This window comes from Syngnathus floridae, chromosome 12, assembly GCF_059516105.1.
Source record: "Syngnathus floridae isolate MCC-2025c chromosome 12, RoL_Sflo_1.0, whole genome shotgun sequence".
NCBI classification, from domain to species: domain Eukaryota; kingdom Metazoa; phylum Chordata; class Actinopteri; order Syngnathiformes; family Syngnathidae; genus Syngnathus; species Syngnathus floridae.
The window spans coordinates 5,516,180-5,542,446 of record NC_142424.1 but is presented as its reverse complement, the minus strand read 5'-3'; the positions used below and the strand labels follow the sequence as shown (position 1 = coordinate 5,542,446).

The 26,267-nt window shown below is 41.2% G+C and overlaps 1 protein-coding gene across 6 annotated transcripts in view; it reads left to right on the top strand.

The window, feature by feature from the left end:
* Positions 1-26,267, top strand: part of strbp (spermatid perinuclear RNA binding protein) — a 38,397-nt gene continuing 12,130 nt past the window's right edge. Inside the window, exons 1-7 of one of the 6 annotated variants that reach the window (XM_088391967.1) lie at positions 1-108; positions 8,760-8,898; positions 11,661-11,726; positions 19,392-19,533; positions 24,181-24,422; positions 24,510-24,678; positions 25,360-25,618. In XM_088391967.1, coding sequence (XP_088248093.1) covers positions 19,531-19,533; positions 24,181-24,422; positions 24,510-24,678; positions 25,360-25,618 — 673 coding nt within the window. In that variant the 5' untranslated portion in view covers positions 1-108; positions 8,760-8,898; positions 11,661-11,726; positions 19,392-19,530. Of the gene's footprint in view, positions 109-1,224; positions 1,481-8,759; positions 8,899-11,660; positions 11,727-19,391; positions 19,534-24,180; positions 24,423-24,509; positions 24,679-25,359; positions 25,619-26,267 lie in introns of those variants that run through there. The other 5 variants (XM_088391969.1, XM_088391965.1, XM_088391970.1 and 2 more) reach the window with 5 other exon arrangements.

Here is a 26,267-nt window from a genome sequence, read left to right as displayed (position 1 = left end):
AATTTCCGTCGGAGTGGCAAGGAAGCAGGAGCAGCAGCAGCAGCAGCTCTGCATAGTGGAAGGAAATAACCGCAAAGCTTGCTCGAACCGCAAGGGACATCCAAACAGGTAACCTGCTTCTTTTCTTTTTATTTGCATGGACACTTTGGCGCATGTGTTTGTCCGGCTCAGGTTGGGCTCTGCTGGGACAGTGGGGGGGGGGGTCTCGGTGGTACCATGCTGGTTTTCCCTGGATGATTCACGGACAGGACGCGGATTCAGAGCATCATCTACCGCTTGCACTTGCGCATTCGTGCAAGCCCACCACCCTCTCATCCACCATCGCCTGCACTCGTGTCGAAGCTATTGATAGTTGATAGAAGCCTTGTAATCCTTCCCATCCTCCCTCCTCCCCACTGATCTACTGGAACGCTCACCTCTTTGCACATGACGAGAATGTTGCCTGAACTTTATTTTGCCCCAAGATGAGTTTTAAATGCGTGGATTGACACTGAGCTGTGGATGCTGAGGGGTGTGTGGTAGATGTGTGCGCGTGCGTGTGTGCTGCTTGCATAAAACCATGCAGGGGAGCAGAGTCAAGCTGAATTATTTATGACTGTCTGAGAGAAGAAGATGCTTCCCCTCGGATCAAAACAAATGAGAAATGCTCCTTTTCACACATTCCAGGGACATTACTTTTTGCTTGCTTGTGCACAAAAGCAAGCTGTTGTGCTAGAGAGAGAGAGAGTGAGAGAGAGAGAGAGAGAGAGAGAGAGAGAGAGAGAGAGAGAGAGAGAGAATACCCCCAATTTAATCACCACTTATCTTCAAATGGAGACTAGCTTGCGCAATTCACTATTAAATAAAAGCACCAAGCATACAGTATGTGGGTCAATATGAAGTGCCTCACTCAGTCGTCAATACCAGTGTAAGAAAGTATCTGAAAATATGAATTTTTCCATTTTGTACATTATTTTTTGGGGGGTTATACGTGATTTGGACATTTCGCACTGCTCTGCTAGCTTTAATTTGCTTAATAACTGGTTTAATTATAAAATTATTGTCCACCCTTGGGAGGTCTCAAAGAACACATTATGGTAATATTGACCCATTAATAAATTAGTTCACTCTAGTTATTACATTTATATGTAACACGTTTTTATCGCTCTTAAACGCGTAGAAATATATATATATGGAGCGTGAGCGCATATGCGCTGAATCCGAGCGAGCAGGTTGTGCGCATGCGCACTCCTTGCGCCATTCATCTCAAGGGAACCTCAGCTCAGTGTTCCGGAGGCAGAAGGAGAAACCAGCAGGCGGCACCGGGCTCTCGCTCCTCGCAGCCGACTTGGCCACTATTCGTAGCACTTGTGGACATTGACACCTCTTCTTCTTTGTTATGATCGGGAGTGTTTATTTTTCTGAGTAATTTTTAACCAGCTTGGATTCTACGTTGGTTTGGTGCCGACGTCTTCCACCCTCTCCGGCGCGAGCAAACGCCGTAAGTTATTGCATTTGAATCCGGACAGGCTTGTTTGAATGAAATGCAACTTTTAATTGCAATATGTTAAAGGTTATTTCTTGATGTTATTCTATTATCGTCTCCCCTTGCTTTCGTTTTTGAGTACTTGCGCGCTTTTCCGCGTCGGGGGAAAAAAAAAAAAAAGAGGAAGCAGACCCAAAGTCACCAAGGTTTATGTTGCAACTTCAAAACAGTTGAAATTGCCTTGTGCAAAAATGTTAAATAGCAGTTGCAGAGCCGGAAATGGCTTAAAATGAATCTTGCACTGCAGGTGTTTTGACGCTGCACTTCCGCACCACGCTGTCAAATCCTTGTAACCTAAATTAGAGACAGCTGCTCTCTTCGTGCAGATTTTGTTTATTTCCTTCCTTATGTCACCCTTCTTTGGATCTGATTTTAATAATAGCACGCGCAATTTGACAACGTTGAATTAATTTTCTTACTTTATCTTTTCATCACCCTTGGAGAAATGCTGAATTGCACTCTGCCTTGTTAAACCAGCTTGTTGGCATACCTGTGCACTTGAACTAAGGTTGGGAAATGAATGGCAATTCTAGAAAACGCCCAGCTTCAAAGTCTCCAAATATGCAGCCCAAAAATGCAAAAGTGTCTTTTGTCTGTTTAATAAATTCACACCTTGGTATATGAATAAGATGGCATGCAAAATCCCAATGCTTAGTTAATTCTCAATATGGTTCTGATCATTTAAATCACTTGTGTTGGAGTAGGGGCCCAAACTTCGGCACCCCTGCAGTAGTAGAACAGGAGCTCCCTCTAATGGTCGGAGAAAGAACCACTGTCTAACGACAGTTCAGTTATGTTTCACTTTTTTATTTAGTACATTTGCATTTTAATTCAACGCTGTGTCTAAAAATCTTTTGTGTTTTTCAATATTAAGAATATAGGCCTATGAGTATTATTATGTTGTCTGTCTGCATGTTTTGCTCCCATTTGTGTTCAAGTATAAGTAAAGCGTCGATGTTGTTAGCGGGCCAATGGCATTTCCTGTTATGTGTTAGCATTAAGCTAGCAGAGTTTTGTAAGGCAAATTAAGGTTACATATGTGGGTAATGGATATTTTTGAGTTCTTGAGCAAGCATGCATGTAAAATAAAAAAAAACGTTAGCCACAAATGGCCAGCTAATAGCACAGAAGGTTAATTATTGAGTCAATTATATTTTAACGCATTTTTGTGACTGGCCGTCTGTGTTGGCTTTGTGACTAATGACTTGTTTCCTTTTGGGTTATTTTGGTTAGCTCCCCCGACACGCAACCAGTCACACCTGCCCTGCTTATGTCGAAATGTGGGGTGTCTTTGTTTTGGCCCCGCTGCCCTGGCCTCAGATTTATGTATAGGCTTGGTGCAAGTCATACAATGTTGCTCTTGTGGTGTGCACTGTGGATGCTGTTCATGTGGAACTGACTGGTTTAGGTCTGGTTTATTTTGTGCCTCTGTTCATATTTGGTTTTCCATTTTTACTTCTACAATCGGGATTTCTATGAAGACTTCTACTCGGGTCTCCTGATTTTCTGTCTCGTGTTTATTTATTCAACAGCAGTGTGTTTACTTAAGATGATTTCTTTGCACACACGCATGTGTTAAGAGTGAAGCGACACCCTGATCCCTTCGCTACAGAAAATTATTGCTTTTGTGCTCCATAATATTTTTCAGTTGAGTGTCATTTTTAGCATTTTACTTAAAGAAGACGTAAAGTATATATATATTTTTTTTACAACATGTTGGCCCCACTAGTCTAAAAACGGCCTTCTGGTTAATATTGCGTTTGTAGAACACTAATTGAGTCTTGGCTCCTCTTCCAGCGGATGTTTGAGGAGTTTCTTCCATGACTGCTTTGATTGTTTTAAATCAGTCGCCAGTGGACATTGATTTACACTCGCCAAAGACAAAATAAATGACATGTTGTTAAACCTTGCCCCTGTTATATGTTACTGCGTAATCCATCAGAGCTCAAATGTTTTCCTGTGCTACTTAAGGTTTTTTTTTTTTTTGAATGACATTGAACCGCAATCATATTGGATGGTTTCATTTGAAGATGGATTTATCCAGCAGAACTGACCACGACCCAGCTCTACAGATTAAGGACATGAAATTGGCATGACATATTGTAGAAAGGCCTCCACTGTCCAACTGATACCAGCGTTGAAGGCAAATACTCGCTTTCAATCCCGTTTCGGATTAATTCATGCCCTGCTTTAAACAGGTTGGCATGTCGGAGAGTGATACGGCACAGTGACACGCACTCACTGGGTGTCTGTCAGCGAAACCCGAGTGTGCCCAGCAGCTCTCAAATTTTAGCACACGCCAGCACATCTTCCATCTCATCTGGCTGGGATAACGTAGCGCTAATTCAATTGGCCGCCGCTGTAGTAAAAGCTTTCCTAATTGGCCGACACGGCAGCTGGCTGCTAAGGCTCCGGTAAGCACGTCGGGGAGTTGGCAGAAGGTCCCAGTGGTGCCAAGCAGGAAAGGGTAAACAAAGGGTAGATGACGTGACCGTGCCGTGTTATTTACGCTGTTCAACATGACAAACAACACACACACATTCCTCCATCTGATCATATCTCATTTCATTTGAGTGATGTTAATTGAAGCTACCCCCTCCCTTCCACTTCCTCAGAAGCAGCCTTGCTAGCTTTTGTCACACCAGCATGTCTCAGGAAACATCTTTCCAACGGATTCAGGAATGAAGCCGTCATCTCTCTCCCTCCCAACTGCCACTGCAGCAGTTCCTGTTTCCTTTCACCTCAGTGAGGAATCCAGCAGTGACATAGACAAGGGATGGGGGGGGGGAGGCACAGAGTGTGGAAGGTTGCCCATGTAAGGTTTCCTGCACCTCACGCAAAACCTTGAACCAAACTTCCCTGGCTGTTCTCATGAACTTCAACCTAAGCGTGTTTTCTTAACATGACGTATATCAAGACATGCATAGATTAAGTCTATCTTATATATATATATATACAAGGAAAATTTATCAGGATGTTATGCTAACGTGAGCATAACTATGATGTTTCACCTTATATGTTAGCATTATGCTAACAGGATATTGAAGTTCCAATGTATTCAATAACGGCATAAATGCTAAAATTGCTGGAAAGCACACACATAGATGAGATAGAACTGTGATAAAACAATTCCAGCGTTTATCTTATACTGCAATGATAGTTGGCTTTATTAAAAACATTCTTCTTGTCACTGCTGGCACCAAATATTAGAAAATGTTGGCAGTTTTGCGATGACAAAAACTATATATTTTTCCCAATATCTCTATTGGCTATAGCATGGTATTTTTAAAAACATCGGATGTATTGATTTTAATATTTAACCATTGTAAAATTTGAGCTCCCCCTTCCTGTTGACATGTGACATGAATCAAAATGTTGTGTTTCTGAAGCACAATTGGGACGTGAGGCGTTGAAGGGAGGAATGTGTTTACTGTGACAGTTGGATATGCTGTCGGCGATCCAATCTGTGCTATCGCTTTTCTGCTGTGCCTCACTCTGTCGGTGCTTGCACAAGCTTCTCACACGCCGTTGGTGTCTTCTAACACACTGTATACACATCTTGATAACCCATTTAAACAGGTTCCTATCTCCGAGCAGGGCTCTCCATTTTTTTTTTTTCCTTTTGTCACCTTCGACCACTTCCTCTTTTTGCTACTGTGTAGAAAAGAGCTTAGAGCAGGGAAATCATAGCTTACCCTAATTCAGGCTTCCTGGAAGACCTTAAAGCAAGCAGACCATGTTCGGACTACAACTGGATGTTTGCCAGTTTGAATCCTGTTATGGTTAACTGTACTCCTGTCGTAGTGCCGCAGAGCAAGGCACCGCTCAGAAAATAATTGTAAAATACTTTTGCGTGAAACTAACGACAGTTTCCTCTCCGCCGCTGTGACCTCTTGACTGTTGTCAGCCGACGAATTGCCGCTTTCATGTTAAGCTGTGGCGAAATGCCCCCATAATTGGTCGTGCAGATTATCACCGAGGTTCCCTGCGTGTGTGTATGTGTGTGTAAATTGCCTTTATCTGATTAGGACATTTATCTAATAAAGGACGATTTATGGGATTGGGCTCTCTCCGCTTTGCACAGAGATAGCAAAGGTAGAGCCATTAAAGCAACGTGCTTCTCTGTTTACTATTGACAAAAATATGGATGGCAAGAAGCAGTTATTTTTTTCTGGACAGAGATTTATTTGGCAATTAACTGGCCCATTGCCATTTTTCTGGAGGAAATACGGTGAATGCGTCGTTCTTGGCTCGGATATACCGAAAGCTGTACTTGCTTTATTTACTGTAGGGAGGAAAATCTAACTCAGTGGAAGCAACAGAGCATGCACACAGCCCTACAAACGAACAAGGCTGGCACTGAAGCTTGGCCGTATTTCTCCAGAGATCTTTTGGAGCCGTATCGTCGTCTCACTTCAGCGCGCACATCCGTTTCGGCCTGCCTCGCGCACAGGCCGCCGTCACTCGGTTACTTGTTTGGCTTTTTAAGTGGACTATCAACAAGTCAAAACATCTCTTATATTTGTTATGAGTCATGTTATTGAGCAATTGGAGGGGAAAAAAAATAACATTTGGTGGATGTTTATTCAAATTTTAAAGCTAGACACAAGTTTAAAACAAAAGACTGGTTGTAAGCTAGCTTTTTTTTAGCTAGGTTGTTCATACAAGCTATTATAATTCCTTTTTTGGTTGTATGTTTATCTTCAAATTTTTTCTTTATGTCGTAACTGGCACCCTTTTGTGGTGGAATCACAAAAAGAAAAAAAAAGCCAAACACACTTGTGGGGTTAATTCCGCATATAGCAGACTTGACTGCGCCCGCTATGTTAGCGTCGGTCTTTTCATAATGTCGCAAGCCTTCGCTCACTCACCCACAAATGACTCATTGATCCGCAGCCTTGACACTTTGTCAAGGCTGATTGGTGTCTGCCAGCATCTCTTACAAACACCCGCCAGCGTTCTCCATCTCAGTAGATCCAACTTGCATTGAGGACATTGCAAAATCCATCGGGGCTTTAAAATATGCTGCCTTCGCCAGAGTGTGAAAGTAAAGCAAAACACAACTAGCATCTGTTAATAACCTTCAACAAACAAGTCTCGTGTTGTTATCAGAACGTGTCTGTCGTAATTGCTTTTTCTTGTCAACTTGATCTGTTTATTGGCAATGTTTGCTGTCCGTGGTGCTGAAAAAGCTTGCGATTGTCTGCTGCCTTCTATCTTATCGCAAACCAGTAGTCTTAAGAATCTCAACAGCAAGCGAGAGAAGTGAGAGAAGTGAGAGAACAGATAAACGACAATAGCATCACCATCTGCTGCTTTCTGCTTTCAGAGGGAAGAGTAAGAAAACAAAAGATGACTAGCAATATTTTAACATGATCAATCTGTATTAGCAACTGGAGTCTATTTATTGTGTGACAGCATTTCTAACCTCTTTAATATTGTAGAATGTCTCATCTTCTGGTCATGCGAAATCCTTTTCATAATCATTAAACCAGCTAAATTATTGCTAGCACGTCAGATTTTACGCGCATGCTAATGTGTCAAGATATACAAGCGGTTATGGAGACGCTTGGCAATGCACCGTTGACCTTAAGAACAGGAGTAATGAGTATTTAACCATCATAAAAATCATTTCAAAGAAACAATTTGTATGTTGTTTTCGTCTGACCGTAACATGCTCGAGTCATTTTCGCAACGGGACCTCCAGTTGATCCGAAATGCGGATTGTATGTTGAGGTCAGCTCAGGCAGCCGAGGCTATTTCCGTTGCCTCTTGTCAGCCACACTGCCAATTTCAGAGCAGCACTTCAGGTTAATCCATTTAGCACGCCTCCCGCCTTGTATTGCTTTCCAGCGTGGAATCATCTTAAATAACCGTAGTTTGATCCACTTTGGCAACACTTTGGAATATTAGAGGGAAGCGCAATTGTGATTTAGTAACATAATGTTAGACGGTAAGATAGCCGTCTATATTTAGTCTCGGTTGTGAGAAGCATGCCTTGGAAAACGACTTGCGTGCTCACAGTGTGAACATTTTAATTACTGCTCGGAATTGCTGACCAACACCTTTTTAATGGTTTACGAGTTGGCTTTATTGCCGCTTTGTCAGCCGGCATAACAGGAAACAACTCCTCAGACGCACAACCGGATCAGATTTGTTTTCGTTTACATCAAGGCAATCGTGGATTTAATTACGCCTCGTGGCTAAATATAGATGAAATGTGAATTCTGATTAGGGTGAAGCCTCTCAAGACATTTTGGGGGGTATGTCTCATTTCAGTTTGTTGTGTATTGTTCCGCTGAAAACAAAGCAGAGAATTAGATGGCTGGATAATAAAGCACTTGGACTGCCTGAACCCGAACACTTAATAGCTCCACGCTGCCTCTCAGCTTCTCATGTTGACGTGTTTTACGTTGATGGTGGATACAAAATCAATGCAATAGCGTTTTCCTCCCTCTGTGGGAATTGTGTGACCCAGTTAGCTTCTCCAGCAGGCAGCAGCAGAGTTATTTTTACATATTAACAGGAGACAATACTTTGTCCTCTGCTCGTCCTCCTCCCGTCTCGCTGTTTTCTCTTTGCTCTTTATCTTCCATCGGAGCCATTCGCTTCCTTTTAAACTTTCTCTCTCTTGGCTTCCAGCCAACATTGGTTGGAGAGTCATCAGCTACTTGCCTCCGTTGATAGCTCAATATTTTGGTAAATGAGGTAGATCACAAATGCTCAAGCAAGCGTAAAAGCAGAGCAGAAAAAAATGGACTGCTGATTGATATTTGCTTGACTTGTTGTCATTTGGGTTAACGATTATTAGATGTTGTTATTCATGGCGCCGATTCGCTCCAATCGTTTTTCAGTCGAGTAGACTGCATCATAAGAGATTTTTAAAAAAGATGCCACGATGCTTGTTTGCTAATGGCTTTTCCAGATACTCGAGCAATTTCGTTATAAATCACACGATGCGGACGATTAAATCGGCTAGCCGATTAAATCGATTAAATTGAATCGGGCAATCGAAAGATTATGCATCCCTCGAACATCGGCCAAAATAATCGGTCAAATGATTGATTTTATCTTTATGTACGCAAGTACCACTCGTCTCATTATTTGCGCTGTACCAATTGAAACGATATATAGGTTTCTATATTGATCCATCATTATTTCAATTTCAACGAAATAATGGCTGCCTATTTTTTAATCTAGTCTTTAATTTGAGGCCTTCTCCTCTGTTCTCCAGAGAGTTCAAGGGAAGAGAGTGTAGCTGCAGGTGTCGACAGGTCGTCTATTCACCTCCTAATGATGACGGATAGCCTGACTGCGGCGAGCAAGAACGCAAGCAGAAGCTGAGCGATTCCAGGAGATTAAGAAATAGCAACGTAAGAACAAACTGTGTTTATATTTGTCTGCTGCTGGGCAGGTGGCGGGACTTAAATGTTTCTGTCCTGTTTGTCATCTCCCCGATGCGTATATTTCGAGGGAGAGGTCACTAAGTGCATGGCCCGAAAATTACCCCTCCACCAAAAAATGTCAGGTTGTTGCTCTTTACATGCAGTGTGGAATGACACTTGATTTTGTCTAAGGCCTCGGCTCTCTGATAACTGTCACCGTGCTGTCTTAGTCATCAAGTAAAAGTGTGAATATAGGCTTGACAGGAAGTGAGAGCAGCCCCCGCCTAACCTCATCACAACACACACAGTAAAGTCTCACCCTTCCGAAAATGAAGCCTTGTAGCTATGGCAACCATGAATGAGTGGAGATGACCGGGCTGGGTTCAGTTCTGCTAAGCCTGGGTTGAGACCTTGCCATGATTTCCTCATTTCATATTGACACGAGGCAAGTTTGCAGGTGCTAACACCAAGGGAGCTTGGAAACAGTGATCTCTTTGTAATTGGCAAATCTCAACTGGGGCTCACTGATGAATGATTCATTTGTGTGTGGCAGTGAGAGCCATGTCTGATTTTAGAGTCTCGGCACTCATCAGCCGGTTGGTTCGTCGGTAACTGATATGTGCCGTACTTTTGGCACTCTTGCACTACAGTTGGTGGAGCCGCTTTTTTTTTTTGATGGGTCAGCAGTAACGTGAATCGCAATAACACAACCGGCAGCTTTCCATGTTTGTCTTCCAAAAGCCCCTCCCACTTCAATTATTTTCCTCAACCTCTTTCAATGCAATTTTGCGTAATTAATAAATTTATAAAATAAATATTTTATTTTATTTTTTCAGTTTATTTGACAGGGACAGTGTACATCAGTGAATATTTCTGTAGAGGCACCAGGAATTAGCCATATACATCTGTGTATATTTTTATATATTTTAAAATAATAATATTTCTGTAGCTTCACCGGGAATTAGCCATATCTGTGTACATTTTTATATATTAAAAAAAATAATAATAACATACTGGTACAATAATGAATATTTCTGCACTTGCACCCAGAATTAGCCACGAATTAGCCCCATGCATCTGTGTATGTGATATCTGTAATTCAATACCGGCTTATTGGAGTTAGCGTTGCATGTAAATTTTGCATGATAGAAATGAGGATAAGGGCACCAGCACATCATAATTACACTTAACTCTGTACGAAGATTAAGAAGGATTAGCATTTTGATTCGTATTTCACCGGGTGAACCTAACAGTAGTTCAAATGGTTTATTCTGTTCATTCTAAAGGACAATATAATCTCTCATTCAATTTAGAATGATGAATTATGGGTGCTATGTTTACTACGAGATCTCATAGCTACTCGCGATGGAAGAGACCATGACCACAACACACACTGTTTGCATAGCAGACATAAGAGTCAAGTCTGAAGGCAAACGAGTTCCTGTGGAGCATTCCGAGCAAAAACTGCTTGGCTTTCAACCATGTGATCCCAGATCCTGTGGCTGATAAGGTTGTACTTTAGTCTGAGGTGTGTTAAGGGTGAAATAGTCCAGATAAAAAGGTTGGAAACGGCTCAGGTGTGATAATATTAAATATTGACCATGTTTGACATTTCCAACTAAAAATCTGCTCTTTTCTCATTGATTGTTTGCGAACAAGGAAGTGGCTGTAAATAAAACAAAATGTCTCGCCAATGTTTCCCAGATGTCAAAAATTATTTTCTCAAGCACGCCTTTTGTTGACAGCTTCCCCTTTTTAAAAATGCTCACGCCTCTGGCAGTTATGCCATTAGCATGTAATTAGTTTGACAAAATGAATCATCCCGCTCTTGTTTTTTTTAAATCACAAAGAACATTTGAATGGGTAATTGTCGCTGTGTAAATAGAATCCATTTGGACTCCAAGTAAACACACAAACACTATTAAAAATGTTTGAAAATGAATTGGCCAAATGTGTTTTTAGTGAGCGCTAAGCTAGGATGTTTATACTGGAGCAAAAAAAAAACACAACTGATGACTGGAAACCAGTTGAACTGGCCAGAATAATAATTGCCCAACCTACACCCACCCACGTTAGACATGCAGCTCTTAACAAAGTGGTGAATGCTTGAAATGACACACCACACACACACTCATTTGTGTGAGTTTCATGTTTGTGCATGTTTGTGTGTTCCTTGCACTTGTCAGGTTTACTGCCAAGTTGGGAGGTGCGTGGAACTATAAATTTGAAATATCGGTTAGTCAAATGGAAAATATTGCAATATTTTGTTGTTGCCGTATATTTTAAATTTTGCCTCGATTATTGTATGTGAAGCAATTAGTAAATCGCACACTGACCAATGATAATTGTTGTTTTATTTGTAGTCAAATACATAAAGTTCATAATGTTTTTTTTATTTATTTATTTAAATAATGACCTCTCTACCCTGTAATTTGTTTACAGGAAAGATATGAGAATGGAAATGAGGTTGGATTTCTATTGTTAGAACATTTTTTGATGTGAGAATTTCTGAACTTCTTGTCTTTACAAATGAAACACTGATTATTTTTTGGGACCAAACAAATTTTCTAAAATGAGTTATTAAAAAATATAAAAAGGTGAGAATATCTATATTCAAGTATTCTTTGGTGCATTGGATTTTACGACATTTTTTTTTACGATTATGCCAATTATCGGAATCGAATTCCGATTAATTGCCAACTCTATTATATTATATGTGATCCATAATATTATCTATTCTTTGTCTATAGATACCAAAACCTGACCTGAATCCAGAGGGAAAGTGGTCCAAAAACAAGAGTGGGGGACAGTTGGAGGTGAGGAAGACTTTCAAACATTTTGTCATGTCTCCAAAGTTTTCAATGTTTTGTAAGAATTTGTCAGTGTGTCATCATTGCTGAAGTCTAGACATCCCGAAAACAAGACTTGCCCTGTTGTGGAATTTTTTTTTTCCCTCTCACCCCTGTTAGGTCCAAGACCCACCGATTGACTGATAACGTGCGTGTTTGTGCTTGTGTTTCTGATTTCAATCCAAAATTCAAATAGAAGGATCCTAGAGAATGTAACACAGAATCATTCTGGAAAATGATATGCAAAATTTTCCGCTAATGGAGAATAATTTGCAAATTTCAAATTGACAGCTTGGAGAGAAGCTGTTTTCACACACGTACTCACAAGTACATGAAGTCTTTACCTAAGTGTGAAATTTGGATCCCAACAAAGATTTTCTTGCTCCTCTGTGATCTCTAACCTGCTTTGAGCTTCCAACCAAACCTCACCTCCTAAATAACTCAACCATCACTTTCTTATAGTTATTTATTATTCCAAAAGTCATCTTGGGTGTGTTTGTAAATCATTTTAAGTTGTTGCAAATGATCCGGCCGCTGTCTTCATTGGGTAGATGGAAAGCAGCTTTCAAGCTACTTACCCGCCAACCTTCCCCACTCTCATCTCAGTGGGGGTGTTTGTTGGTCTGCTTGTGCGTGTTTATGTGTAAATAATTGATTACTGCAGAGGTTTAGCCGATTCCTTCGTAGTGAACCAGACGCCGCCGCGTTTCATGTGTGGGCGGCGACTGCTGCTTTTAAGTTGGGATTTAAGATTTTTTTTACTCCGCTGTACTCTTCAGTTTGGTTTGGACGCCAATTAGAGCAAACTGAAAGGAAGTGAAGCTTCACTTTCATGGAAACGGAGTTGCACTAAGTGTGATTCTTTCTTTTCTCGCCATGCTTGGATTGCTTCTTTCGTCCCTGGTCTTCACTAAATGACTTTATCTCTCTACTTGAGTTGATACTTTGTCATTTCTTCTCTGGCTTTTCTTTCCCCTTCGCCGCAGTGTCCTTGAAAAAAGCTGTGACTTTGCCGGCGAGCAGCAGCAGCAGCAGCGCCGAGCATCCCTTCCTCGACACACACAAATACGCACGCGCCTTAAAATTCTATAAATAATTCATGATCATTAAAGTCTGCCTGACTTCTTCCAAACATTGTTAGGAAAACCTGCGTCTGTTTACAGTGTCAAACTTGAACTCGCATATTTTGCACACTTTTAAAAATAAATCGAGCCAAATTGACTTTAAATCCGACACCGTGTCTCAATTAATGGTTAAGTGTTGCCTCCTCCCAAATAAGTGCTTGCCCTGTAATTAGCCTCTCTCCTCAAATAATGTCCATCCTCCCTAATAGACACACACAGAAATCAGTCATCCTACTTGAAGTTTGTTGCTAACCAAAACAGCAGCACCTATCAAATTACATTAACAATCTATTGCAGTGTAAATACTGCTGAAAAATAAAATATTTGTTCCATTAAATCGCATTTATTTATTCCCTGCAGTCTCATCATGTCATTTTAAAAAAATGTTCTTGACTCACTGTTTTCAATAGTGGAAAAAGATTTTCAGAATAGATTTTTTTTTTGGGGGGGATCCCAATCTCCAGATACTGCCATGTCAATCTAATGTAGCAAAAATTCTTGCAACACACTTTTGTAGTGATCTGAGTGTTTTTGTGCAGTATTTTTGGTTTCTCTCACCACGACGTGATACTGCTGCCATTAAGACTTGGATTGAGTCAGCTTAGTCCCCACCGAAGACGCAGGTGCCGAAGGCCCGGCTTGTTAGCACGGAAAAGCGCCGCCGCTCCAAAGCCCCCATTTGCCATTAAGTCGGGCATTCACTATTCTCTGCCTATTGTCAGCTTTTTCCATAGCTTTTAAAATATAGATGAAGCCTTATTGTGTTGTAAGACGAGACGATAAAGTCGCTCTGTACCGTTTGTTCTCGTCGCTTTCCATTAGAAGTCACAAAGCATTTCTGTCTGAAGTCACAGCTAAATATTTAGTTTAAATAGCCCATTTCAGGTCGCTGTCTTATTAATATGCTGATATGTATGACAGTATCTCGCAGCCCTCTCTTTGTGCTGTGCTCAGCTGAACAAAAAAAAATGCTTCCGTAGCCATGGTGACCAATCCCAAGGGGAAAAGTTGAATGAAGCTGACTCGCTTACTGACTGCCTTTTCCCTTCATTGTCCCGTGTGCATTTGCAATTTGATGCTTTCTTTGTCCCACAACGCCACACTCGAGGATCATAAACGCTATTTTCCTGCCAAATGTAGCTCTTTTAGGAAGGAGGCTGATTTTTTCTTTTTTTTTTTTTTTTACCTGATTGTTTGGTTGCACTCGTGACCAAAGATTGTGCTAATTTGACCTTTGGAAGAATAAACATGAATAATGTTCACACAGTATTGTCAGACTAGACTTTAAATACATTCAGTGCACCCCGAAAACCACAATCAGTCTTCCTGTCTGGTGCTCAGTCCCATCTTTTCCCCAGAGTCGAAGAGCAAGACAGGAAGTCTTTAATGAAATGGCTTTGTGGAGCACACTACCTTAAATTGAGCCTCACTTGCTAGGAAAAAAAAAAAACTAGCTTGAGTATACATATGCCCCTGTTCCCAATAATAAATAGTCAAATATCCAACCCAATAAATAATTTTGATTGATTTTTTTTTCAAATTGGCTTCTCAATCACCAACAGTGGAAGATACAAAATAGTGATTTAACAAAATCCATTTCTACAATCGACTAAAAGCACCTTTTGCTTTTATTATCTGCTCATCTGCCGCCACACACCACCGCTTTTATTCATGAGAACGGAACACCGGGATACCTTACAGTGACGTGGATGTGTGCTCGCCAGCCTGCTTTTGAGTGTTGTGGAGTAAAACCCCCATTAGGGAATTAGTTCACATCTGGACAACCCTCACTGTCGTGCTTTTACTTTTTATTTCAACTGGCAGGGCTTTGTAATCATACTGTATACGCACCATGTTTTTCCTAAATTGTATTCTATTTTTTTCCCCCAAACATACATTTTTTTTAATCTCTTAATGGACAAAAAAATGCAGTATATTGTTGAGAGGTAGAAAAATTAGATGAATAGTTCATTTTTTTTCCAAAACATCCTTTTTTTTTAATCTCTCAATGGACAAAAAAAAATGCAGTATATATTTAAGAAGTATAGAAATGAGATGATTACTTTTTATTGGTTATTGTATTGTGATATTTTACCTATTTGTATTTTAATGTATTTTTTTTTCATACAAGACAGGTGTGGTTGTGCGGTTAACACATCTGCCTGTCACTTCTCAGATTTACGCACCTGAGCTTTCTCCGGCTTCTCCAGCCTGCCTCTCGCGTACCAAAAACATGCCTGTCATTTAAAGACTTTAAACTGCCCGTAGGTGTAAATGTGAGCGTGAATGCCTCTTTTAAGTGTCGTGTGATTGGCTGGCAACCAGACCAGTGTGTACCCTGCCTTCTTGCCAAATGGGAAAGCCTCCAGCTCTCGTGTGGCTCGAATGAGGTTTGGTGCCATAGAAATTGGCTGAAACTCTATTTTTGTCATCATATTTATTTTTCATATCTATTATTATTATTATTATTTACATTTGATTTAGACTGAAGAGGTAAAAATGTTCAAAGGCAGTCGGAAGGAGTCAAGATGTTTGTGTTTATGCAACACTCAGCTTGTGGGCCTCCTTAATCATTTGAGGGTCTTTATTTAATACTAAAAGACAGTGAAACATGCAAAGGCAGGGTTGTGGGGCTGTGGACAGCTTTGTGTTGTTTTGGCTAACGCGAGCTTAGCACTGAAAAGCCTTTCAAGCAGGATTAAGCTACTAAGTGTCAATGGATCAGAGAACCAGTCCAAAGACCACTTGGATATAATATTATGGCACTCAGTAACATTGTCTACTGTTCCCAAAATGTTTTGCAGTCCACAATAATTTGCTTTATGACTAATATGTATGCAAGTAAACACACTTATATATATATGGACAGTAAAGACTACGGGGCCTTGGCAGCTCAGAAAATGCCATCTGGTCCTGCTGAAATCAACACAGCAGGAGCCCAGCAATGCGCATGTGTGCAACCACACGACTATATAGGTACACTTTAAGAGACTCTTTTTGTTATTCAGCTAATGTGGCCGATCACCCTGACTGTTATGATCCACTCTCAGCAGGATATCTGCATGCGCACCATCTCCATTTCAATAATCAAGAGGACAGAGTTACACTCTGTCAATGTTATCTCCCTTCCCCGAAAGCGCCATCAGCATTTTTTTTTGCCAACTCATCAATACCGAACTGACCTCTGTTGGCCTGCGGGTAGACCCAGTCAAGAGTGAGTTACAGTCGACGAATGCTAAAATAAATAAAACATGCACAGTGACAGTGTTATTCCTCAAATATCCACAGTGGCCACTAATGTGCCCTTATTGATTTTGTTTGCCTGCAGTTGGACCCAAGTTTAAAAAAAAAAAAAAAAAAGATTTGTGTGTACTCATGAAATATCCATTATGTCTCAGGCAGGGGTCATCAATTACTTGTACGGGAGGTCCACTTTAGGGAAAACCTGTCTTCAAACCTCTTTAAGCATAATATTTTGCCTGCTTGCAGGTGCTAAAGTAGTGCAAAACCTTTTTACTCATATCCCAATTTTCGTGGCCCTACTCTAAAAGGATGGCTTTTATATGTCGGCATTTCGGGATCATGCAAGAAATGAGTCTGCTTCGCTTGGAGTCGAGTAGAATGGTCAGATGGACTGTGATGGATGTTAATGGCAAAAAGCCTCAAAATAAGCTCTCAGGTCGTGGAGCACCTGTCTGTCCTCCTGTCTCACCCTCATCCAGCAAAGCTGAGCAAACACATTTTCCGTTTCATTATTTTCACACGCGGTAAGACAGGAGCAACTGGAGAACGTGCTCCTGCATCAATTGAGTTTGTCGAGCGCGCCACCTGCTCCCGACTTTCATTATTTGTGTGTTTGTCCAACTCATCATCGCACACTTTTGCATGTTTATCCAGATGCAAATGTCACAATGCCAGTAAACCTGGCACTGCCGGAGCTAGAGGGGGGCCGCGAGGGCACTGTTCCTCCCCGGAATTTAATCCTCCTGGTCCAGGCCAGACTTTTGGGTATTTTCTGGGGTTATATCTCCCACATTTCTATTTCTAACAATAGGTTGAGAAAAAAAAATCATCTGTCATGGTTTTTTAAATTCTTTTGCTGAAGATATCCTGAAACCAGTCAGTAAAAATCCAACTTTACCATTTGTTTACCTACTCCAAATCAGTTAAACAGAGATCTTGTAATAGTCCAAATCAATTCTCAAAAGCAGTTCCGTTGCCACTAATTAACACTCGCTGTGGCTTCCCTCCTCTCTGTCTCTTCAAGGCCTCATCCCTTTTGATGGTTATCACAAGAGAAAGGTGTAAATTGCCGTTCACAGCCATATCAGCAATTCTCCCACACTATCTATCCGTCATCTTTAAATCACTTCCAGTCCCTCCCGTTATCCCCCTCCTGATTCCTTTCATCCCTGTAGGGAAAACCGGATTTAATGACCAACTGATAGGGAGGACACGACAGGCGACTTACTCGCTCTCAGAAATATATTCGAAGCAAACTGAAGTGATGATGACGATGTTGACGTTTGGAAAAAAATGGCTTTGTTTGTCCCATGTGCACATCTGTGTGTACGTCCAATTTCCGTCACCGGGGTTAATGATTGAGGGCTTCTCCCAGTTTTCTCCTTCTCTTGAGAAAAAAAACAACGTACACAAACACACACTAATGATGTGTGAAAAAAAAAAAAAGTGGAAGGAGAGTGATGATTGTGTGGAAGAAACTTTTAACCCTTGCTTGTTGGAACATGGTCCCCCCTCCCAATAGTGCCAGGCCCAGTGGGCAGCAATGCATTTATTTTATTTTATATGGTGTTGTGGCAAACATTCCGCCCTTTATTTTTTATTTTTATTAACACATTTTTGACGGATTATACCAGGGATGTCCCATATGTGTTTTTCTAACCGATACCAGTTACCGATACCAAGTATCGATACCAATAGTAATTTTGTTTTTTTATTTTTTATCCAGACCTAGATATCCCATTATAGCAAGCCACTTTCATTTCTTTGTTCCCTTTAAGGCACGTTGTTTACGTAACCTGCACTCAAATCACATGGGGACGTTTTTAGGCCAAGCCATGATGGACGAGAGGTTCCCCCTCTCGTGTCAGTGTAACAGGCAAATCACAAGTGCACAGAGTGTCGCTGCCAGGTATGTCAAGGAGCTAATTGTCAGTGTTGCAGGCCAGTGGCTCGAAGCATGGAGGGCGATTGCTGCTGGCGAGAAAATAAGGAACCAGGCACTCTTGTTTATGGTTCCCCTCTGCACCCTTTTTCCAATTGGCCTCCCTTTAAACGCTTCCTTTCTCCCGTCCGTGTTCATTATGAAATCTGCCCTTCTTTCTTGTTTAGCTGCTCTATGCGTCCCCACAGTTTCTTTTTCCTAATAATCATCAGGCCCATTCACTCATTTACCGCGTGTGTGGAAGAAGAAAAAAAAAATCCTTTTTATTTTTGCAGCGAAAAATCGATATCGTAATTATGCTGACAGTGGTTCCAAATAAAATGCATAATGATCATTTTCATGGGGATACAAGTCAGTCTTATAATTTGTCTTTTGTCTTCTCTTACAAAGCAGCCGCTCGAGCAGTGAAGGCTTTTGTTGATGAAGCTATTTGGTTTCAACACTCCCTTTTGTCTCACCTGCATAATCGGGCAACTGCTGTTCGCTGTCAAACCTTGAGAGCGTTCATGTTGGAGTGCACTCATTTACTTGTGTGATGATCCCGTCGACGTTTTACATACGAGAACGTTTGGGCACGTGTTAATACTGGTATGGCGATGTATAGTTGTATTATTTATATTGTAATGTAACTACGTATATTAATATTTAATGCTAGTATGAATTTACTATAACATAAGTGTAGTCACTACAAGATGACAAGATGATTTATTACGAAATACAGGAGCTATTTGAACATTTCAAATATCATTTTTGATATTGGTATCGTGATACCGCACAGTGTAAGGTAAAAATGCAATAATTGTGATATCAATCTCTTTTTGCAACCTCACCTATTAGATTGTGCCACGTTTTCTATTTAAAATATCATTTTTTATACTGGTATCGTGATCCTGTACAGTGTAAGGTAACAATGCAATAAATGTGATATCAATATATATCACCACACCTATTAGATTGTGCCATAATTTATATTTTATTTTTATTTATTTTATTTTATATTTTATATTAGATTTATTAAATATCATTTTTGATATTGCTATTACTGTACATTGTAAGGTAATAATCCGATAAATACATTGTGATATTAATATCTTCCCCCACATCTATTATATTGTATCATGCTTTATACTTTAAAATGGTATCATTTCTGTAGCGTCAAATACGAGAGTAGATGTTGCATAAGTAGTGAGAGGGATGAACACTAAGAACAAGAACATGTGCCAGCACATAAAATGTGAAAAGGGCCCTTATATCATGAATGTATATTTTTAACGGTACAGATGAGATATTCTCCAATTGACGAAATAACTTGTCATCCCTCAGGGGCATCTTCTCATCGGGCGGTGGCTGCAGTGACGGAGGAGCACATGAGGAGCGTTGTGACGGCGGCATCCTGACCAGTAACCTTGCCTCTTCACCGCAACCCCCCCCAAGGAAGCTGGCGACCACTCCTCCTATAGGCATGGTAATGCACGCTTTGCCGCAGAAGATGTGAGCGAAAATGGACGTGGGATTGTGAGAGGGAGAGAAACAAGGGATTGATTAATGGTCTCGGCCCGTGACGGCGGGAGCTTTTCCCTAAGGCCGAGCAGAGCGGAAGATGAATTATTAAAAGGAGAAAAAAAAAATGGTGGGAAAGCGGTTTTCGGGTACAGTGCTTAGAGGTGAAAGGGGGAGGGGTCAAGGAGAGTGTAGGATTGAGAGATATGTATAGACATACCAAGCCAAGGTGCTGAGGTTGGACTTTGCAGAACGTGGCCACATGTTTGAGGTCGTAAATTACCAAGGGTAATGAGACACACACGTGTGTGTATGTGTGTGCCGCATGCAAACCAAGCGACGTGATTAGTCCTGAGTTATGGTGATGCGGTAAATGATACTCGTGACCTTGGCGAGGTTGTCGGCACCTCCACCCACATGATACATGAAGCATCTTCCTTAATGACTTTGCTGGTCGATTTTATTTTTAATGAGCACGCAGGCCTGCATTAGTCTTGACATTCACAATTACTTTTAACAAAAAACATTTTTATATTTTAATGATTTTTGCGAATGATCCACATGCTGCTTCACCATTTGTAAAAACAACTACAATATTGTGAGATCATATGCAACAGCCTTTTTTGGTGACGTTCCGTTGCACCTATATGCACTTGCGGGGATTGTGGGAGCCATTCAAAGAATAACTCAAGGGGATCCACAAAATGACAACAACAAAAATATTTCAAATATAAATAAAAAATCTTCAGATGACGGTGAAGAATCAATATATGTTCCTACAGGGGACAGGCAGAAATGTTGAAAAACATTCCCGGAAACATCGGAAAATAGCCAAAAGTCCATTTTCTGGCCTGACACCCGGGGAGGTCCCAGCATATTTAGAAAGGGAGGTGGGCAGTGCCCCGCAGCCCCCCCTCTAGCTCCGCCAGTGACTGTTAGTCCATCTACTAAAGTAGACCTCTCATCCGCTTTTAGTGGTGCTTTTGTTTTAATTTAGGAGTAAATCTTTTAATTCTCGCCTCACTCGTCAGTGCATGGACGTTTAAAAAAAAAAAAAAAAGCATATCCTTTGTGCAAATACGCAGGTTGACTTTAAGCTTGTGTGGTAAAAGCGTTCCAAAAATAAGCTCGGAAAGATTTTACAGATGATGAGATGGAATCGATCTGTTGTTGTTAATCTCTCAAATTAGTCCAGGTGTCCTATTTTCATCTAAAACGCAGCAGGGACACAAAGTTCCCATTGTCAGTTATGGCGACCTTATTTTTGATGTGCGTGACAGCGCACGTGCGCTAACGATGAAAAAGAAAGCGCAATAAAAGCGGCTGGCGGAGAGTGCACAGAATGAATTTTTAATGCAATCTCCCCTCGGCTGCTGAATGCAACAAAGAAGCGGCGAAATTGTTGTTTTTTTTGCTCCATGGCTTGATGAGGCCATTTGAACTTCACTTCTTGTGCTGAAATCCTTGTTTTGCATGACCTGTCAACCTCGTCTCGAAAAGCTTTTTGTTTTTTTTCCACATGAACATTTTGCGGCGTCTCCTTTTTACTCACTGCCGTCAGCGTTCCTTCCTTCCGTCCGTCTGTCTGCTTCGGCTTTCAATATTTGCTCACCGTAGCCTCTTATGTGCGCACTCAACATGCACTCGAGCCACATGACTTATTAAAGGTGAGTGCGGATGAGAAATCTTGTCGAGCTATAAACACACACTCAAACACAAGTGGTCTTAATATGATGGCTGATTTGCTTAACATATTCTGCACAACAGACAGAAATTCAAATCAATTGACTCTTGGTCACTGACAATTTTATTCTAATAAAATAAAATAATAAGTAAATAAATACAAGTAAATATTTTATTAATAAATAAAATACTAAACCTCATGCAAATGAGGCTAAAGAAAATGTGCCGTCTGCGTTATGTGGCAGTTTCATCCATTTTTTTGTCTTCCAAGTCGTTTGAATTTTCTGACATTTTTCTTTTGAAGATAACGTAAATTGAGTGAAGTCATTTTAAGTTCAACAAACTTTTAACTGCAATAGGCAACTTTTTATGGTGATTTTCCTCATGCATACGTATCTCGTTCAGAAGAACTTATTGCACTTTTGTCTGTTGTGTTGAAAATTGTGTAACACTGTCTGACAAGCCAGTGAGCCTCGGGGGTTAAGTGAAATGGTGGGTGATTGTGAAGTGTGAGCAGTCTAATAGCACTGTGCTATAACAGCATGTCAACGTGCGCGTCAATAAACAAATGCGTCACGTGTTGGTGGTTGGCACACAGCTGTCAAATGTATGTGCACACGCATGTAGTAACAAGAGGAAACCAATTTTTCCAACGAGCCTCTTACAAAATGTGTTATCCATCTCTAATGTACTGTGGATTGATTAATTAATTCACTAATTAATTACAGGATGAAGCTTCCCTTCATTATAGCTATAACTTATGCAAGAAAAAAAAATCAGGACTGTTTGCACATTTTAATTCGATTTAATTAATTTAATAATAATAAATAATAGTAATTGAATAGATAATAAAAGGAATAACTTGATAATTTAATTTATTCCATTTTATTTAATTTTATTCCATTTTATTTGATTTAATTTCATTATAATTAAAAAGTTATTTAATCGATAGCTTATACAACAATGTTTAGGAGTATTTCAGAATTTGCGTTATTGGAACAAACAAAAAAATTGAACAGGTTTAATATCTGATTGTTGGCTGGCTGCATTGATTGTTGTTGTAGGGGGGGGGAAAAAAATCGCTCAGAATGATTTCTTCGAGAAAGTCAATACGAGAGAAAATGCTCGCATTTGGCCCGGTTGTCACTACGGATGTCGTAATACACTCTTCAAACAAGGCGAGCATATTGGTGGCCTGGTGCGCTAATGAAGGCGGGTTCAAGGACGGTCATCTCCAAGATTGAGTGTGTATCCTTGCGTGGATGAGCTTTACCGACACCATACAAAATCTTTTTACTAGCTGTGGATGCGAAGAGGTCACGAGAGCGCTCGCCGGTGCTTCATCACATAGGACTTGATTAAATTGCTTGTTTTTAATGTTACCTTGACATCCGACCTTTCCACTAAAACCCCTTCGCGTAGCTCCTTGTGATGGTACCGCCTCTCTCGTCGTCCTGTCTGGGAGCCCTCATAACAACTCTAATTTACATGGCGATGGGAGCAGCTGGGTACCCCCACCCCACCCCCCCACGGTCAAGCAGACACGGACACGAGCTCACAAAGTACTTTATTGCCACAGAAGATCCCATTAGAGGCAGCTCATTAAATTTGTGGCTGTTGGTTTGTTAAACACTTTTGAGGAGGTGCACATGCATGAAGCGCTCACGTGAAGGATAATGACCTTCTGGAAAAAGACAGAAATGCTTGTGTTCAGACATTTTGGGAAAAGTATTGATTTTTATTTTTTAAGCTTCCTCCTGCTTTCGTCAGCATGCACTTAAAAAAGGGATAACAACATCATTTTTTTGACAGCAATAATATAGTCAAGTCTACATAATGTAGTGATGGCCCTGAAAATGACCATTAAGGGTTTTCGGTGAGTCAATTTTGTCTAATCCAGTTGAAATTAGATTTAAAAGTAAATTTCCTTTGGGATTAATTATATTTGGAATAATTCATCAGAGTTCATGCTCGCTTAAAGCCTTCATTAAGTACACAGGCATTGTTTACTCAGCATAAGCAGATGTTCCTGTTTTTATGTTTAAATAATAAAACATTATCTCAACTTATTGAGCTTCTATTACAATCTCAAATTAGTTTATGGCCCCCGTGTCTTTCCCCCTGATTCCTTGCCAAAGATTTGTAGAATCTCAATTGAGTCCTTGGCAGAATCCAGGAATTAGACTTAGCCTGGATGTTGGTGTCACACTCGACATACGCCGCTAAATAGGCTGGCTGGCTTCGCTCATTGTGCAGCACTCATCCTCTATTCTGCTATAATGGCTTTATCTGGCAAAGTGTGTGTGTGTGTGTCTGTGTTTATACGAGTGCAGAGAATAAAGGGAAACGTGTGTCTGCGAGATAAGCAGCAGTGTTTTGGCGCTTGTCGAGAGCAGCCCCCTTCTGTGTTGAACTGGGCCACGCACCTCAGGCTCCCCCCAGCATTGTGCGATAACCTTAATGATAAAAAATGAACTTTCCTTCACCGGAGTGTGAGCCGGCAGATATGATATTGTTGGATTTGAAAAAAGGAGTAAAAAAAAGAATATTCTGGCGTGTGAACATGTTAATACAGTTGTTGCTAGGTATTGAATATAATCTAATATAAAAAAATGTGTAGGGGAAACATTTGCATCTTGTATATGACAGCATATGTCGAGATAATAGATTATAATGCAGAGTAATTATGATTACAGGGTCATACATCAAGCCCTCCCCACACAGCAAATTAACTTTCCCGCTGTGTCGGTTTTGCTCTGAAATTAGATTAGTTATCACTTAATGGCCACATCTGAGAAGCCGCTTGTAATGCTGCCACGCACGACAGGCAGCTGGCCGTGTTGTCACGACATATCGTCGTGACTGTCCGCCAACAAAAAAATCGTTTTTTAAAAGCTGTTTAACGGCCGTCTATATATTTCCTTCGCAGAGGTCCTTCCGTTCCTTCAGCAATGACGACCGCCACGTCATGGCCAAGCACTCCACCATCTACCCGACCTCTTGCGAATTGGTGGCGGTTCAGACGTTGGTGTCCAACGTGGAGTGCGCCCTCAAACACGTCTCGGACTGGCTGGATCAGGCGAGCTCGGAGGCACTCGGTCAACTCGACAGCCAAGCGGCGGACGCCACCGAGGAGGACGAGGAAGCTGAAGGGTCCGCCGAAGGCCACCGGTGAGGATCATATTTCCCGGCAGACCGACTGAAATCCCCAAAAAAAAAAAATAATTCTGATCTTATCACAAAAAAACTTTCTTCAAGGGAGTCCAGCAGCGGTCGAGTGTTGTGCGGAGTGATGAGAATCGGCTTGGTTGCGAAAGGCCTCCTCATAAAAGGTGACATGGACCTGGAGCTGGTCTTGTTGTGCAGCAACAAACCCACACAGACACTCTTGGACTCGGTCTGTCACAACTTACCCGGGCAACTAGAGGTGAGCAAAAAAAAAAAAATGTAAGTGCTGAGCCCATTTGCGTTCTGTTGCTAACCAAAACAGCAGCAAGTGAAATGTCTATCTGAGAAGTCAAAGGTCGTATTTCATTTTAAAAGTTATGATCCTAGAAAATAGCAACCATAAAATCACACATCAAAAGTAAGTAAACATTCTTTAATGTCTGTAAAAGAATATTGCGAGCTAGCATAAAATACGTTTAGCAATTTATCAAAGACAATCCCTTCAACTTGATGTGATATCGCAGCAATTATCCAATAAATCAATTACGTCCGTGCCTCTCCTCGTTAGTTTTATTCGAGAGGTAAGCGGGGATGATGGCGAGCGCGTATGTGTAAGAACGTGCGGCGTAATTTCCCGCCTCGCTTCAGCGACTTCCACTTCCTGATTTTCTCATTTAAGTCAAATTGAATTTCGATGGGCTCATGGCTGCTACTCACTTAAAATCTTGTTTGCTTCTAATCCGAGGAAGATATTTTACTGATTGATGTTTGCTCATTAAAACGGTTTGAAGTTGAAAAAAAAATCCCCAAATTCAAAGCCTGAGGAGAAAGTATTGTAGACTCCATTTTACAAAGACATCACTGAGATTCTTTTGACTCTTCCGCTTCATGTGACCTCGATCTCTGACCCCCCACTTTATTTCCGCCTGACACATGACAGAAGCTGACAGAGGAGAAATACGAGGTCATAAGCTCCCCGCCCGAGGCGGCCATCGTGGTACGGACTACGACGGAGCCCAAACTCACACTGAAGATCACACTCACTTCCCCGGCCATGAGAGATGATGATGATGAGGAGGAGGAAGAGGAGGAGGAGGAGGAGGAGGGGGAAGAAGCGGAGGAGCATGAGGAGTTACCTGGGGAGGGGGCTGAAGAGCTGGCGGAGGAAGAGGAGGAGCAGGAGAAGAGGAACGGCCATGGTAGGAGACCAATTTTTATTTTTTTTTGTGAGATTCACGGGAAGGTGGTTCTAATTGGTTGCGGGACGTGGGCGAGGGAAGCCAGCAAAGCCAGAGCGGCGGAATCAATAACCGAGCAGTAGCGAGCTCGCCATCCATCGTGCGGCTCTCGTCCAAGCAGACATTAAGAGATGACGCACACAAGTACCACCCGCCGCCCGCCGGATCAACAAGAGCGCTTACGGATTTGCTCACAAGCACGTGCGGCACTCTTGAAACCACATACGTGACATTTGATTTTGTGTCGTTTACAAACAAGCCTGTCAGCATCAAACGAGCACTTAAGTACTTTGGAATCAAAATGCTTTTATTCTTTTTTTTTTTATTGAGTTCACAGTCCAGCTCTCACTTTTTCCATATTATTATTTGGACCAGTCAAGTGAAATGACAAATGTTAAAAGCTCACTTTCATCACATTCTCCTTTTGCTAAAAGTTGCTTATTTTGATCCAATTTTTTTTGGGGCGTTCCAAATCACATGACCTCTCGTCACTCGATTTTCAGGATCCCACTGTCCTTTTTTTATCTGAGGTGCAGCTGTCGCCTTTGTTTGCTCACGAACGTGATGAGAGATGAGCAGCTGGGAGAGAATAAGAAAAGCAGTCTGGGAT